The 16,143-nt window shown below is 34.8% G+C and overlaps 1 protein-coding gene and 1 long non-coding RNA gene across 2 annotated transcripts; both read left to right on the top strand.

The window, feature by feature from the left end:
- The first annotated feature begins 5,258 nt into the window (after positions 1-5,258).
- LOC107465812 (protein PHOSPHATE STARVATION RESPONSE 1) lies at positions 5,259-9,934 on the top strand. The gene is given in 8 exon segments (XM_052254535.1): positions 5,259-5,723; positions 6,608-7,067; positions 7,552-7,711; positions 7,809-7,961; positions 7,964-7,996; positions 8,511-8,571; positions 9,299-9,368; positions 9,447-9,934. Coding segments are annotated over 7 exon segments (1,110 nt in total). The 5' UTR covers positions 5,259-5,723; positions 6,608-6,650; the 3' UTR covers positions 9,663-9,934.
- A 453-nt stretch (positions 9,935-10,387) lies between these two features.
- On the top strand, positions 10,388-12,217 carry LOC107465814 (uncharacterized). The gene is made up of 6 exons (XR_001587507.3): positions 10,388-10,703; positions 10,870-11,021; positions 11,192-11,294; positions 11,373-11,630; positions 11,715-11,807; positions 11,890-12,217. It is a non-coding gene; the product is annotated as an uncharacterized LOC107465814 (long non-coding RNA).
- Positions 12,218-16,143: the final 3,926 nt, after the last annotated feature.

Below are 16,143 nucleotides of genomic sequence, written 5' to 3'. Positions count from 1 at the left end.
TTCCACCACCTCCACAGGATCTTCTGGAGATGCCTCAAGGAGTTTACTTCCCTCCTCGTGACTATTGAGATCAGTTGACCATATCTATAGGGGAGCTGACATCATCAGTTGATCAATTGATCACGCTGCACTCCTCCACCAGATGATGGAAGAGCAGAGGAGGTAGCGGCATAATATAGTGGAGCTTAAGTGCTCTAGAGGATTTCCCGGAGGGAGCAGCAGCCACCATCCATGAGATGGTTGAGTTTAATTCTCCCTTCTTTTATTTTATGTCTGTTTTTCAGTATTTTAATCTATTTTTTGTTTTCTATTGAAAGTTGCATGATCACTAGTAGAATTTCTTTGCTTTATAGTTTAGTTGTTTATTTTAGTATTTTATGTTTATTTTAAAAAGATGTCTCATGCATTCTGTACCGAGCTTAAAGAAATATCAAAAGAAAAAGATGTAGTGAAATGCATGAGATTTGAGTTATATATTGCATGTTCTAGTTAATTTGATGTGGTGGCCCTATCTCTTATTCTAAATGTACGAATTAACTGTGCATATTTGATTTTGGAGTTGAGAATATTGGTTCGTGAGGAACAGAAACTTAGAAAAGGATTATTATTGATTATCTGAAATAAGAAAAGGATTGATTCTTGAAGCAAAACAAACAACAAAAATAATTGAAAAGAAAAGAAAAATCAAAAGAAAAAGGTCCAAGGCTTTGAGCATCAATGGTTAGGAGGGTCAAAACTGATCTAAATCTCAAAAGAGTGGAATTCCCTAACCATATGCTTGTGGTGTGAAGGTGTCGAGTAACCCTTGAGACTAAGCACTTAAGGTCGTGACCCATTTATATTACAGAGTATGCCTAAGGCTCCGAGCACCACTGTTTGGGAGAAATAGAAAGAGAAAAATTCAAACCCAAAGGAGTTCCCTAGTTAAGTACTTGTGGTGCTTGTGTATCAAGTTAAGCTTGAAAAAAAAAACACTTAGAGTCACGGCTAGACTCAAGGTGCAAAGCACCAAAGAAAAGAAAAGTTGTGTTCAAGAATCAATTAGAGCTTAAAGAAGAGAATCTAGAATATCATCCGAGTTCTAGTTCTGAGGGATACTAATAGTTCTGAACTTCAATGGATAGTTAGATGCCGAAACTATTCGGAGTTAGAGTGTCATAAGCCCCAGTCAGTAACCGAACCTGAGCTTAAATGACAACTCAAGTTCCAGACATTTTCTCTTCTTGGTCCTACATTGTTTTGGTTGTTTGAGGACAAGCAACAATTTAAGTTTGGTGTTGTAATGCGTGAGCATCTTATACCATTTTTCTCGTCATTTTCTAGTTTTTTTTTAGTTAGAATTTATTTAGTTTTACATGATTTCAATGCTAAAACCTTCTTTGGATGCTACTTTGAGTTGTTTTGGTGTTTTTATGATTTTAAGCAAAATTGGAAGCAATTTGACAGAGTTTAGAGCTAAAAAGAAAAAAGCTGGCAGCACCCTCCTTTGGAGCTAAACGCCCAACTGGCGTTTAGCGCCAACAAGGGACCTCAGGCCTGAATGTTGCTGCTCCCCTTGGGGCGTTAAACGCCCAAAATGGCGTTTAACACCAACAGCATGCCGAATTCACCCTCTCATTTGACTTCTCTAGTGGATTTAGCATTTATTAGTTTTATTTTATTTTCTTTATGTAATTTCTATTTACAAACAATATCCTTTAAGTTTAGAATTTATTATTTTAATTTATTTTTCGTATAAAATTAGGTTAGTATAAAATGGAAAAGATCACTTGTATTTCAGATCTTCTTCCTTCGGCACTTTTCGGAACCTTGTTTTCTCTGTAAGTTATGAGCAATTAAACCTCTTGGTTAAGGTTAGGAGCTCTGTTTATTTCTATGGATTAGAACTATTATTCTTCTATTTTAATTAATGTTTTAATTCAATTCTAAGGATTATTTTTGTTCTTAATCTTATGAATTTGGGTGGAACGAGAATATGACCCTTATTCTACTTGAGTTCTTGTGATTCTCAAGAGAGTTATCTCACTTGAACTACAGCTTGAAAACAAATTCCTCCTAAAATGCTAATTACATGAACAAATTGGGATAAGTGACATATAATCCTATTAGCTTTGGGTAATTAGGGTTTTTGTGGCCATAAACTAGTTTTTGAACTTAACCCTCTTATCAGAATTAAGTGACAACGAGAATGGCGGTTAATGAAGATTAGAGGAGGCTAAATCACTAAGAGATTAAGGTTTAGACATTTACAATTTGCGATGGAATGAATCATACATTGTTAAAATAGATGGTAAGAACTTTTAATCGAAAAGATAAACATCTTCGAAGCCTTAACTGTTTTCTCATACTGTTTTCACACCAAACCCTTATTTGTTTTCTTTATTTTCCTGTTTACTCTTTCATGTGAATCGCAACCTTCAAAACCCCTTTTCTGTTCGTCTAACTAAGTCCAACCTGACAACCATTGCTTGCTCAGTCTGACAATCCTCGTGGGATCGACCCTCACTTACCTGAGGTATTACTTGGATGACCCGGTGCACTTGCCAGTTAAGCTGTGTGAGTTCACAATTCGCACATCAAGTTTTTGGCACCGTTGCTGGAGATTTTTGTGATTGACAACTACTAGTTGTCTTGTTGCTTAGATTAGGTATTTTTATTAGTTTTTGTTTATTTACTTTTCCTTTTAATTTTTTATTTTTAATTTTATTTATCTTTCTTTATTTTCGAATTTTGCCTTATTTATTTTCTTTTTAATTTTTGATTTTAAATTTGGTGTCCCTTTAGTGTTTTACCTTTCTTTTTAATTTCAAAATTCTTAGGGTAAAGTTGGTATATTTTGAGAAAGACCCAAGAATTAGGGTGAAGTTGGAAAGGATCATCATTGCAAGTCCAGAAGACATTACTCTCAAAGTTAGAAAAAGGAAGCTTAACGTCTAGCTTCGAGAAAAAACAATCATAAGTGTAAAAAAAACTGTATTCCAGCTTATCTAAAAGGAGAAAGCATACTTTCTCCTCGGGATCGGCCACTACTATTTCATAGTTTTACAGGTTAAGTAACATTTTGGTCCCTAACATAGAGGCCAAAAATTTGTTTCGTCCCTAAGTTTTTTTTTTGCTTACAAAATTGTCCCTAAGGTTTAACCTAATTTTAAAATCGTCCTTTTTACCAAAATTTTAATTTTTATTTCTAAAATACCATTAGTTAAAAAATATAAAATTAAATAAAAAAAGAAAAAGGGTTAAATTGAGGAAGGGATCAAGGGGCGGGGGAAGATGAAAGAGGAAAAGGGAAGGGATCACGAGGGGGAAGTGGGAAAGGGGGAAGGATGGAGCTGCCGTCGTACTGGGTTCATCGCCGCCGTTGAACTCGCTCTCCTTGCTGCTCTCCTCGCTGCCCATCACTGCTCCTGCATCCTCTCCACGACCATCTTCTTCTTCTTCTTCTTCTTCTTCTTCTTCTTCTTCTTTGTGAACTGAATTTCTTATTTGTCTTACATAATCTAAATTTGTTGTGGAATTTGTTGTGCAATATTTAAATTTTTTGCTTGGTGATTCTGATTTGGAATATCTAAATTTTTTGTTGTGGAATTTTTTTGCTTGTGGAATATCGAGTTTGTCTATTGATGATATGGGTTTTGGATATGTTGATGTTGCTGCAATGTCATGCTATGTTGATTGGGTGAATTTCTGCTTCTGATTTGGCTTGAATCTGGAATCTTGATGCTGCTGAAGATGAAGAAGATGAAGAAGCAGGGATGAAGAAGCAGATCAAGAGAGGAGATGAAGAAATAGTGACAGCGGGTAAGGGTATAATTGTCCGAAGGACGATTTTAAAATTAGGTTAAACCTTAGGAACGATTTTGTAAGAAAAAAAACTTGGAGATGAAACAAATTTTCGGCCTCTACGTTAGGGACCAAAATCGTACTTAACCCTAGTATTACTCATCTTTTCGATTCTTACAGAGCCTATGATGCCTACGAATGGTCTCAACGTATTCTTTATCGATTACAGGGACAACGATAAGGACAAAAGTATCTACCCAAGTTAAAAGTGAAGAAGGAACTTTTGTTGACATGTCGTGAACAACGGATCGAGACATAAAGCTATACCTACAAATGCAATAAAGAAATCGTCATTAAAGAACTCGGGTTCTCAACAAATAGTTTGACGAATATGATTACAAAAAGTTTTCCTTTCTACATTCAAATCCATGAATTAGAAACGGCGCCACTTCTGAAACAAAGGATAGCGACGCCATTTGGGGGCAACATAATTACAATCCATAGCAACAAAACAGCAACAGTTAAACAGCTTTCAAAGAAATCCTAAGACATAACAGGTATCGACAATATAAAAATAAAATTTTTCACCAACATTTCATAATCACCACTCAGGGTACCATTCAAAACCATTTCAAGAACCCAGAACAGTCGAGACAACAAACAAAAATGGATAAAAGCATCAACCTTGATGAAATTCAAAAACAAAAGGGCACAGTAAGCAGCAAAAACACGAACGATCCTCTTTGAAGCACCAAAAACTCTTCAAAAGAATCAAGATCAAGAAAATCTTGAAACTAAAAAATGGTTACGAAGTAAGAAACAAAGGAAGAATAGTAAAGGAGTTTTTTCGATGAAGGAAGGAAAGGCAAATGAAACGTTTTCAGAAATAGAAAAGGGAAAAGAAGGAGGGCACGAAGCTTTTTATAAGAAAGAAGGAGCAAAGGGGACATTTTACACCTCTTTTCAAAGTCATGTGTGGATTCCAAGAGAACTACCGCGTAATGTTCGCTCCTTTAAAGTAACGTTTCAAAATTTCAAAACACGTCAAGTACCCGACCTTTTGATGGCGGTGTATCCGACAACGAAAATTAAAGCCACAAAATGCTTAAACTCGGCATCACAAAAGCTCAAACTCAAGCAGGAGCACTGTTCATACCCTGATCCAAAACATAAAGCCAGATCGAATAAGAATAAAAAGGTCTACCCAAAAAGGATGGTCTCTACTATTTACCCAATAAGAGGTCAGACACGACAAGAGGGGCCGGCTTTACTTGGCCAAAATAAGTAATTGTCCCCCAAATCTTTTCTACTATCTCACTTAAAAGATAGATCCCAATTTATATATATAATATATAAGATCTCTATAATAACTATGAGTCTCAGCATATATAAACTATATAACAAAAAATGTGTGACACTTAAATGAGTTGATATCATATGCATCATTATCAACGACATGTATATCGAAGAGTTATTTGGTTTGGTGGGCAACATGATATTGTTAAAGTTTTTCCTCTCTCAAATTCATGATTCGAGCCGTGGCTTGTTCCCTTGGTTGACAGCTCTCAGTTCGATACGAATTACATGAACGATCCACAATTCCACATAGCAAATCGAACCAGCTAGATCATCGGTTTATCAGTTTTTTGGTCAAACCAGCTGATCCGGTTCGATTCTGATAACATAGGGACTCCATAATTTGTACGTGACGTCAACTTGGGGAGTTTGGAAGTACAATCATAAATACGAGGAAAAGGGTCAAACTTGAAAAAAAAACAAAAACCTTGGGAAAAAAGTAGCGGCAGCCTCGTACGTCCCCTCCGTTTTATGGGACGACAGCAACATTAACAAACCCCAAAACATAGTTCCTATTATTCATTAAAACCTTCTGCTCCCAACAATCTTTGCTCTTTTTGCTGAATCCTGCCCTTTGTTTCTAGGTAACTTCAACTTGTCAAGTTCTATCAACCTCGGCTTTCATTGTATCTATTTATTAATTATTGTTATTCTGACTTGGATGGATTCCTTCCCTTCATATCAGATAGATTATTACTAGCTTTTTGGTTTTCCTTTTAGTATGTTCTTCTGTTAATTATGTCTTGCCAGGAATTTTGTATGAGAAATCAATTTGACTTCATCATAGCTGCTATTTAAGTTACAATTTATTTACTTATTTATTTATTTATTCTAATGGGTTGTTATCGAAGTTTGGAAATTTTGTGCAAGTGGTTTTGATTTGTTCTGCTCTGGTTTGTATTGGGATCCCTCAAGAGAGAAGATTATGATTATCTAATGAAACAAAAGGAAAAAAAGCATCTTCTAAGCTGGGTGGTTGGTTGTTATTTTTATTGTTCATTTGTTGTATTATTAATAATAATTTAATTGATTGATGGGTGTTTTGGATGTGATTTGTGTAGTGAATGGTGAATTACTGAATTCCAATTTGATGACTCTTGTGAAATTGGTTAGCTTAGAGAAACCTTCATCATCACCAAACTCTCATGATATCTTTCACTTTCTAATCCCACCTTGCAGTTTTGGACTGACTCCGTTTTTGTGAACTTTTATTACTTTTATTAGTGCCCTTGTAATTCAACTATTTTCTTGAGTCTTCCTATGCTCTTTTGGTTTACTTGCAAAATATATGAATTGTCAAATTATGTTCTGGGTGTAGATCATTTCTCATTATTGGTTGAGTGGTTTAATGATTTCAATGTAGTAAAACATTGTAGCATAGTCTTGTTTATGTAGTTGATGCCACCTCGTGGTACAAGACTTAGTTATTGTTAGTGCTGGTTCAGCGATTGACATAAATATGTTGCAGGTCATTGCAAAGCAAATTTGATTGGGAACCAGCAGAGATAACCATGTCTTCATCTTTTCCTGTTCTTCCTACATCTGCAGCGCAGGCTTCATCAATAAATTCCAACATCAGAAGTGTTGGTCATATGTTCTCAACCCCTGCTGATTTCCCTGATGATGGCGTGCCATTTCCCACCGCTTCCGAAATCCATGCAACAACACAAGCTTCTCAGCCGCTGCGACAAATTGATGATGTTTCCTGGGGAGCGGATCTGTTCGACAATATTCTTTTGTTTCCTGATAATAACAACGCTCCTTTCCAGAATGATCATACAGTGTATAGTGCTCCATTCTCATCCAGTGATAATCCAAAGGCTGTTGATTTTGAGTGGGTTGATCCCTTCATGTCTGATGATGATCCTCTTCAGCTAAATTGGAACCAGTTTGTCAGTGATACCAATGTAGCAGAGCCAAAACCAAAGGTTTGCTTCACTTTATAGTGGTTCACCGTGCAAGTCTTAAATGCTGTCTTACATGTCAAGTTAACTAGAACATGTCGGTGGCAGTTCACACCTTGTTAGTAGTTAGTAGTTACTAATGAAGACGAAAAGTCATTTTAGTTGGTCAACATACATCTAGTTCTGTGCACAATCATAAAGTGTGCATGGCGGAATGCAGTTCTCTTGTTTTTCTCCTTTCATCCACCACTTGGTATGAGGAAGTGCATATATTTCATCGCCTTTTAAATTGTGGTTGCGGTAGCAGTTGTTGCTATGAAGTGAATGCAAAGTGTACCCAACAAAAATATTGCAGCAGCAATTGTAATTGCAAATGGCAATTTAAAGCCACAGTTTCTTCTAAATATCTTGAAATCTATAGGTCTTTCATCTTAACTCTTTTTTGCACAGTTTATTTATGTACTTTTGTGTTTAAGGTACAGAAGTGTATTCTTCTCTCATGATGCAGGAAAGTCAGTTATCAATACAGCAGCAAGTGCCATCTGTTGAAGCTAACGGTCTTCCAGACTCGGTCTCCACCACACCCCAAACTAAGCAAAGAATGCGTTGGACTCCGGAGCTTCATGAGGCCTTTGTAGAGGCAGTGAATCAGCTTGGTGGTAGTGAGAGTATGTTAACTTCTTCACAATGTTGCAGTTGTCCTTCTCACTGAGTGATATTAGAAGTTCTTAATTTGTTGTTGTCTCATCGTGTTTAACATAACAGAGGCTACTCCAAAAGGAGTCTTGAACCTAATGAAAGTTGAAGGCCTTACCATATATCATGTGAAAAGCCACCTTCAGGTGGTTGTTTTTATATCTTTTTCCTTTTTAACTCTTATGAGGACGTGTATTTATTTATCAATTGTTTTTTTTTTTTTTTTTATGCCCGATACAAACCTGAGCCATCAGAAGGTATGTGTAAATTTACTTAGTATCTCTTCCATTTCCTCACCCCAAAATGTTTCATAAAGCACATTTTGTTTTCATGCTCCCTTATTTGTTCAGTGTTCTCTGCTCCTATTCCCTTTGCGTTACGTTAAAAACATAATAGTGAGCATACAATATAGTCTCCAAAATATTTTTTACATTGATTTAGCCCCAAAAGTTAACAAGTGACATCATTTTATTCGTTGAAAGTTGTTTGACGACAAATATATTTCTGAAAGATGCATGTGATGTCAAACAGGTTTACAAAAGATTCATGTGATATACAGGTCTCTTAACTTCTTCCAAAAGGAGTTCTTAGGGACCTATTCGATGTCACTTGCATCTTTCAAGAGCAAAGTGTTGTCACATTCATACTTTTAAGATAAAGGAATCTACTTGATGTTAAAATTCTTGTCGCGGACTAGCATATTTGTGTTCTTTTTGGCAAGTTTGAGAAATAACAGTTTGAATGATTTTCTGTTCTCTGCATGTATTGCAGGAGCTCCTGAGAAAAAGTTGATGGATTCAATTGAAGAAATGAATCCTCTAGACTTAAAAACGTGAGTTACTTGTAACCTTCTTAATGATGAATATTTTCTTATGGCACCAACACATTTGATTGACTGATCCTTTTGCTGGCGATGGTCATCTCCTTTTATTTCGTCAAGCATAGAGTGTAATGTCCTCAATGTAACTTCTAATATCATATACATTTGAATTTAAAATGCGTTCGGGAGGTGAGATTGTGATTACCTCTTGTAGTAGTGGAACATGAATAAGATTGGGATACGAGGCTGAGGCGGATCTCCTTGCTCTGGGCTGGCATCTCCACAGAGGTGGGGGTGTACTTGCAATAGGTTCCGGTGCTTAAGTTAGTAATAGTCTATGAGGTATAAGGATTGGATGTAGATAGCATACCTTGGTTGAGTGTTACGCCCTCTATTTATGGTGTTTGGTGGGTGAATCTGGGAAGGATCCGGATAGATCCATGCGGAATATACGCAGAATCCTACATGAATATGATCCAGATTATGTCCTTTATCAGCCATCATGCTCCCAAGAAGGGTGCTTTTGGGCCGGTCATAGTTTTAGACCAGCCTGGGAGCTAGACCGTAACAAAATGCAAGATTAAGTAGGTTTTAAAACTGGACAAGAAGGTTTCAATTTTCCCCATGGTTATATACTTAATCATTCGCATTTCTGATATGTACCGTTTTATGTGTTTGCTTTAACTGCATTGAAGTGAGTAATTAATGCCCAGAAACACACACTGGATTGTGGCTGCAGGAGTAAGGGGATAACTGAAGCATTGAGGTTGCAGATGGAACTTCAAAAGCGGCTTCATGAACAACTTGAGGTACTTAATTGTTTTTGTTCCCAAATTTTGTAGGAAAGATGCCACTAGTAATATTCTGATATTATGCGTATTATGCAGATACAAAGAAAGTTGCAGATTCAAATTGAAGACCAAGGGAAGCGTCTTCAGATGATGTTTGAAAAACAGATAGAGGGCTCGTCCTCTGCTCCAATATCAAGCACGGGGCAACATACAAATGAAAATTCAGAACCCCAGAACGACGACAATGATAAACAGGAACAGGGAGACGAGCAGTTGGTTGCGCCTCCCCCAAAACGGGTTAAAAGTTTATGAAAGTTAGAACTATTTGTTTTTCTTCGAACTTTTGAAGGTCTTAGAGTTAATGATTGTAGGGGGATAACGTGATGGTAACTTTCCCGTTCTGCTTGTGACTTTGGATTCTTGAATCAGTAATTTGGTTTCAACATTATGATTGGTTACTTGATCTGGGGTGAATTTTAGCAATTGGAAAAATTTTACTTCAGAGATTTGTTGTATATTCTTGGAATATTTAATAGTAACTTCTAGAATCTTATTGGGTTTCAACTAGAATCATTACCGAGTTATGTTTGTGTTCGTTGATATTGTATATTAACTAATGGCGTTTTTTTGGGTACCGTAATAAATTCATACGTATTGTTAAAATAAAAATGTGGACAAATTAAAACATTAACATGTAGATTATATTTTTTACGTCAGTAATTAATTTTTCTTTTTTTAAATACATATCATATCAATATTTTTACTAAATTATTTTTATATTTGAATAAAAATAAAAAAATAATTATTATTTAATTTTATAAAAAAACTTACATATTCTTTTCTTTTATATTGGACACAAAATATTTTGATCCTTTTAATTTAGTCAAAATTTAATTAACTTTGGTTTTATATTTTTAAATTTGATACAATTTAAAAATAAAAAATTCAAAACAAAAACATATATAAAAAATAAATAAATAAATAAATAAAGAATTTGATTTTCTTTAAATTTGTGTTCTTTCTCTCTGGACAAAGAAGAAGGTGTTTCCGTCACCTTTCTGCTTTTCTTTCTCCAATCAAGCTCTGTTCATCTCGTCTCTGGCCAAGAAGAAGAATTAAGTTCCTCCACGACCTCCCTGTCTATTTTTTGTTCCTTCACGACCTCCTTATGTACGCACTTAGCAACCCGTCGGAGGAGTTCTTGCTAGTTGTCGGAGCCTCCACTGGCAAGAACCTCGGCCTTTTCTGCTTCAACGAAGATGACGTTCACGCCCTACTTTGCCAGGTTTCCACGATCGACCCTCGCCTGTGTGATGGCTCCAAAGTTGTGTTGCACTCAACAAGGATGCCTAAGTTGCTCCTCTCTCTCTCTCTCTCTCTCTCTCTCTCTCTCTTTCTCTCTCTCTCTCTCTCTCTGAATAATTTGATTCACCTTATGATGTTTTACTGATCTACTGTATTGAATTACTTGGTAATGACTTTTATTGATGACAAATGGCTAAAATGGATCCTCCAACAGGCACTTAAGATCTCCATTACTTATGAAGCCAGCCAGTAGAATTCATTCGAGAGCTGTAGTTGCGTTTTTCCTTCGGTGCATGTAAGCGATTGGATTTTTCTACCACAGGAAAAAAGTGCATTCTGTTGAGAGTAATTTTCAGAAACAAGAAGGTTGATCACTCAGTCTTGCTCATATATTGGTATCTAATTTTGCATCATGTGCTAATATGAAATATATTGTTTTGGTTGCAAGTGATAAAAAAATTGCTGCTGAAAGCGATTTCAAAGCATTCTTCATACTCATCTAATTATATTCTTTCTAATTACTCTATTGGATGTAGAGGAAATGTAGAATCACTTGTGAAGCTACTGGTTGATTGCATCTTGGAAGCCAAAGAAAATATTGATGGAAACTTTGCTGCTTCTCTTCATAATGAAAACATGGTAATGATTTTAATGAAAATTATCTCCTCAACACAATTATCTTGCTGTTAACGATTTGTTTCGAATGTCTAATGACAGGAAAGACATTATGACATATGACATTTAAGTTCAAATGGTCGAGATTTACAATGAACAAGTTAGAGACCTACTTACTTAGGACAAAACAGATGATAAATTAAAGATTAGGAGCTGCAATGATGATGAATTAAGTCTTCCTTATGCTACATTGTGTCTGGTGACATCTACAGCTGACGTTCTGACCCTCATGAAACTCAGTGAGGTCAACCGTGCTGTCAATTCCGTTGCACTTAACAATAGGAATAGTCGTTCCCACAGGTAAGTTTCAAAATTTTTTCAAACCTTATAACTTCAATTTAAATGTTTAATGTATATACTGATAATAAAGGTTGTTTAATTCAGTGTACTCACCGTGCATGTTCACGGAAAAGATACATAGAATTCATGGATCCGGGTCGAATCGCATATCTTTGCTAGAAGGGAAGCCAGTACCATGTAAGTTAAAACCTTTAGAGCTGCCAATTTTCTATAAATATGTTTTTCAATTTCATCATACTAAGAACAAGGTTATGTTTAGATAAGAAGGAGAGAGATGCTAGAACACCTCCTCTGACAGCAGCAAGGACCTCGAAACGGTGGCTGTAGGAAGACTTCAAGAGCCAGATATCAATGCTGGGGTGGTTACTTTGATTCAAAGCAACCCCAATAGCTCCAAGCCTCCAATTTAGTATTTTTTCTTTGTGGTTTTCTTTTTTTCTTCAGTGTTTCTTATAGAATCTTGGTGATTTGACAAACAGCTTTATTTAACTGACGATCTATGCTAAAATTTGGTCTAAGGTAGTTTATTTGTTGTATTGCCATTCTTATACTTTTTGTGCATCTATGTGTGAGTTGCTATGAAACTATCCACTATTGTGCATTTAATGACTAATTTCTGGATCAGTTTTCTTATGACTTGCAAATTAACTTCATCTGTTAATTTTGTGATGAAGAATTTCGTTGGAAATCATAAAGACCAGAAAGTTATATATTACCATCGTTCACTAATAATTGTCAAATTAGCAAAATTAGAACATTCTACATTCACAAATCAACATACTACCTTTACTTATGATTGTACTACTCATTTATGAACTATTGGTGATAAAATATTCTGGTTGTCTATATTTTTGTATGGTATCTTTATATATATACATAGATACATGTTTCTATCATTAGTATGTATCTACTGGAAAACTTATGAGATTACAATTTATTGAGGTTTTGAAACTGATGTTATAGTTTGTTGTATATCATATGCTAGTTATTTTATTCATTTGATCAAATTTAAGCTTGATTTTTGTGTTGAGTTTTAGGATTCTGAAGCTCATACTTCACATTCAGTTGGTTTATTGTGTAGTAAATAGAACATTTTTTTTTTATTTATGGATTAGTGTAGTTTGCATGTTATTTCTATTTATCCGCCTATAATAATTGACAAAAATGCAAAAAACCCTTAGTTTTATCTACAATGTGACATTTATTTGAGTGTGGTTGTTAAGGGCTTTATCCCCTACATCTAATCAGGATAGAGAAGTATGTTGTTGGTAGATTTTTAGTTCTTATTGTGGTTCTAAGATCTGGTAAACTTTTGATTGTATTTTCTAATATTATTCATAAATTACAGAAAAAAGATTTAATGATTATAAGCTACTCCCAATGGAGTTGTGACTCTACCAGGTTGAGTACATTTTTATGATAAACACATGTTCACTCTTAACTCTTGCATTTCTTTGCCAAAATCATATAGGTTCCTCAATAAGATGACTAGTTTAACAGGTTCAAAATGGTTCAGTTTCATTCTCTTCTTAGCTCTTATCAATCAAAAAATACTTGAGGGTACAAAATAAACAAAGGGCATAAACACTATTTACAAATGTTAACAAACAACAGCAAATCCTTATTACATAGACTAAACAACTAAAAATAAACACATAATTATATAAAATAATGCTAACCAGAGTCTATACTCTGCGAGTGTATGGCTCCAAAATCAGAAAGAAGAATATTTGAGTGAGAGCAAAAGCAAGGTAATGAATGTAATAATGCAGGAGGAAACTTATAGAAAGAAGAAATGATGCAATGTAATCAATATTACGAAAGTTAGTACCTTGATATATAGGCACACCACCAAGTATGAGGGTATGAGTAGTGTTACAAATTCAGCCTTCAGAGAGAATTGAATCTTATGAATGCAGCCTCCTCCTTCTTCTTCTTATGCCACTACTTCATTTACTACACTAAAGCCACTGAGCAGACCAAAGTAGTAGCAATTGAATAGCTATTACTTTTAAATTTCTTATTTATTTATATATATTTTATTTGGAAACTTAGTATTGTGCGTCTCGAAGTGTGGTTATTTAAAATGACATTGGCATGAGAAACCATGATGCTTTGCTTAATTGTATGGTAATTTTTCTTTTTTTCCCTTTTGTATTTTATGGGTAGGAGAATAACTTCAAACGGACAAAGGGATGTTGACCAACTTGCTAGGAAAACTTTGGTTGCTCCTTAAGAATGGCATTATGCTATTGCAAACTGATGGTGACCCTCTACTAGGATTTAATTTTGTTCTAGAGACAATATTTTTTTCCATCTGTCTGTATCCATTCTTGTTTGGAGTTTTGAGTGAGGCTTTTGTTTAATATTACCGTGTTATCACATGTAAGAATGAAACAGACGGAGTTATTAATTTTCATGAAAAGAGTTATGCATTTAGTTTAATTTTTAAGGAATATATTACTAAAATTGGATCTTGAATTATGTTAGAGCATCAGAAGTTTGAGAAAGAACAAAATGAATAATAAATTTTGTTGAATATTCGTGACTATCAAATGTCATTAATTAATTTAGCATATACTAATAAAGTTGATTTTAGATTGTATAGTAACTTATGAGTGTATGCCATTTGGCAAGGATTCTAACTGATAATAATTTTCAAGAAAATATACACTTGTCTTGGCAAGGAAAAGTCACGAGTTATGAATTATGATCAATACTAACAAAAAAAAAAACAAAAAGTAATGAATAGCTATAGAGATTTAAACTTTTTAGAGGAAGCAAGTAATATAAATATTAAGTAAAAGTGATTAAACTAACAATTCTAAATATAAACCAAACATGACTACATGACAATTACAAATTTTTAATTTTTGTTTGAATCTTCTTGCTTATACTTATTATAATTCTTGGTAGCAGAGTCAATAACATTATGCAGTATCAAGTTGTGGGCCTTAGAATCAAATCCAATGCAAGTCGCATCCTTGTAGCATCATTAACCTAAAAATATAAATACTTTAAGTTACCAACAAAACCATGCACACTAGTAAATGAGGTACTATTTATCTTTTTTTTTCAAGCAAAAGGAAATTACATTTATTGTATAACTATATGTCTTCTTGTAATTTATCATCCAAGTTGCCACTCATACCTCACAGTCATTATTGTGTTAAATAAGACGCAGTTAGCTTATGCAGATAAATATTTCAAAGAGAAAAATACAGATATTACTTACGAGACAGGAGCTCATTTTCCTATTTCTAGAATATCCACAAATGCAAATTGTAAGAACCGCGAATTAATTAACGGTTTAATTAAATAATTAATATTGCCCGAAATAGGATCCGAAAATTTAGAATGATAATTAGAAAAAATAAATATAATTTTTGGACTCAGTAGATTTTTCTGAGTCAAAAAATATATTTTCGGCAAAAAACCGAGTAAAACTGCAAACCGGCAACTGAACCGGTCGAACCGGTTTAAGTCAGTCCGGTACTGTGCGAGAATAATTAAAAACAACAGAAAATCTTAGGAAAATAATTAAAGTTAAAAATCGGGCGTTAATTTTAAAGGTTTAGCCCAAAGTTGGGCCAAACAAGCTAAAAATGCTAACGGTTGGACCGGACCCAAGCCCAACATATATATACTCTCATTAAAGGCCAATTCAGCACACAAAACTCTCATAAACACACCCACCCAGCTGAAAGAGAAAGAGGGAGAAGAGAGAAGAAGCACTATTCATCATCATCTTTTCAAGCTCATAACTTGAGCTACGAAGCTCTGATCGCCGCACCGTTTGCGGCCACACGTTCCTCGCGAAGAGCTCTATAAAACCCACCCAAGAAACTGGTAAGGAAATTAGGAAATCCCTCTCAGTTCTTCCTTCCAAAATTTCGATTTTCAGGGTTTTGTATTGAGTGAAGTTTTGTGATTCTGGGTGATTAGGTACACTCTAGAACTTTATTACCCTTGGGTTTTACTTCCTAAACTATTGGGTAAGGTGAGTTGTTCTTGAACCCTTGTGAAATTATAATTATGATGAACCTTAGGTTGATTAGTTATAATTTGTGTGTACATAGCTTGATTATTGTGAGTTTGGAACCCTTTGGAATTGAGTTGATGCTTGTTGAAGTGGATTTGGTGGCTTAAGGAATTGTAGAAGCTTGATTTGTACTTAATCTTGGGCTTTTGTGCATATTGGGAATTGGCTAAGGTATGGTTTTGATTTTCTCTATGTAATATGTAATATCTCTGGACACTTAGGCTAGTAAACCCTAGGGTTGGATTGAATTGGTTGGTAATTGAATGTTGTTGTGTGATGATTTTGATAAATGTATGATTTTGATGAATGTTGAAGTTAATTTATGATGCGGGATTGAAAATGATGAATTTGGATATTGATAATGTTTTATGAAGTGCATTGATGTTGATAAATAATGAGAATAACAAAATAATGCTTTGAGTTCTAATAATTGAGAATTGGAGGCTTGGAAGTGGAATTTTGGATGGAGGT

Source organism: Arachis duranensis, chromosome 9 (genome assembly GCF_000817695.3).
Source record: "Arachis duranensis cultivar V14167 chromosome 9, aradu.V14167.gnm2.J7QH, whole genome shotgun sequence".
Lineage (NCBI taxonomy): Eukaryota > Viridiplantae > Streptophyta > Magnoliopsida > Fabales > Fabaceae > Arachis > Arachis duranensis.
This window is presented reverse-complemented; position numbering and strand designations above follow the sequence as displayed.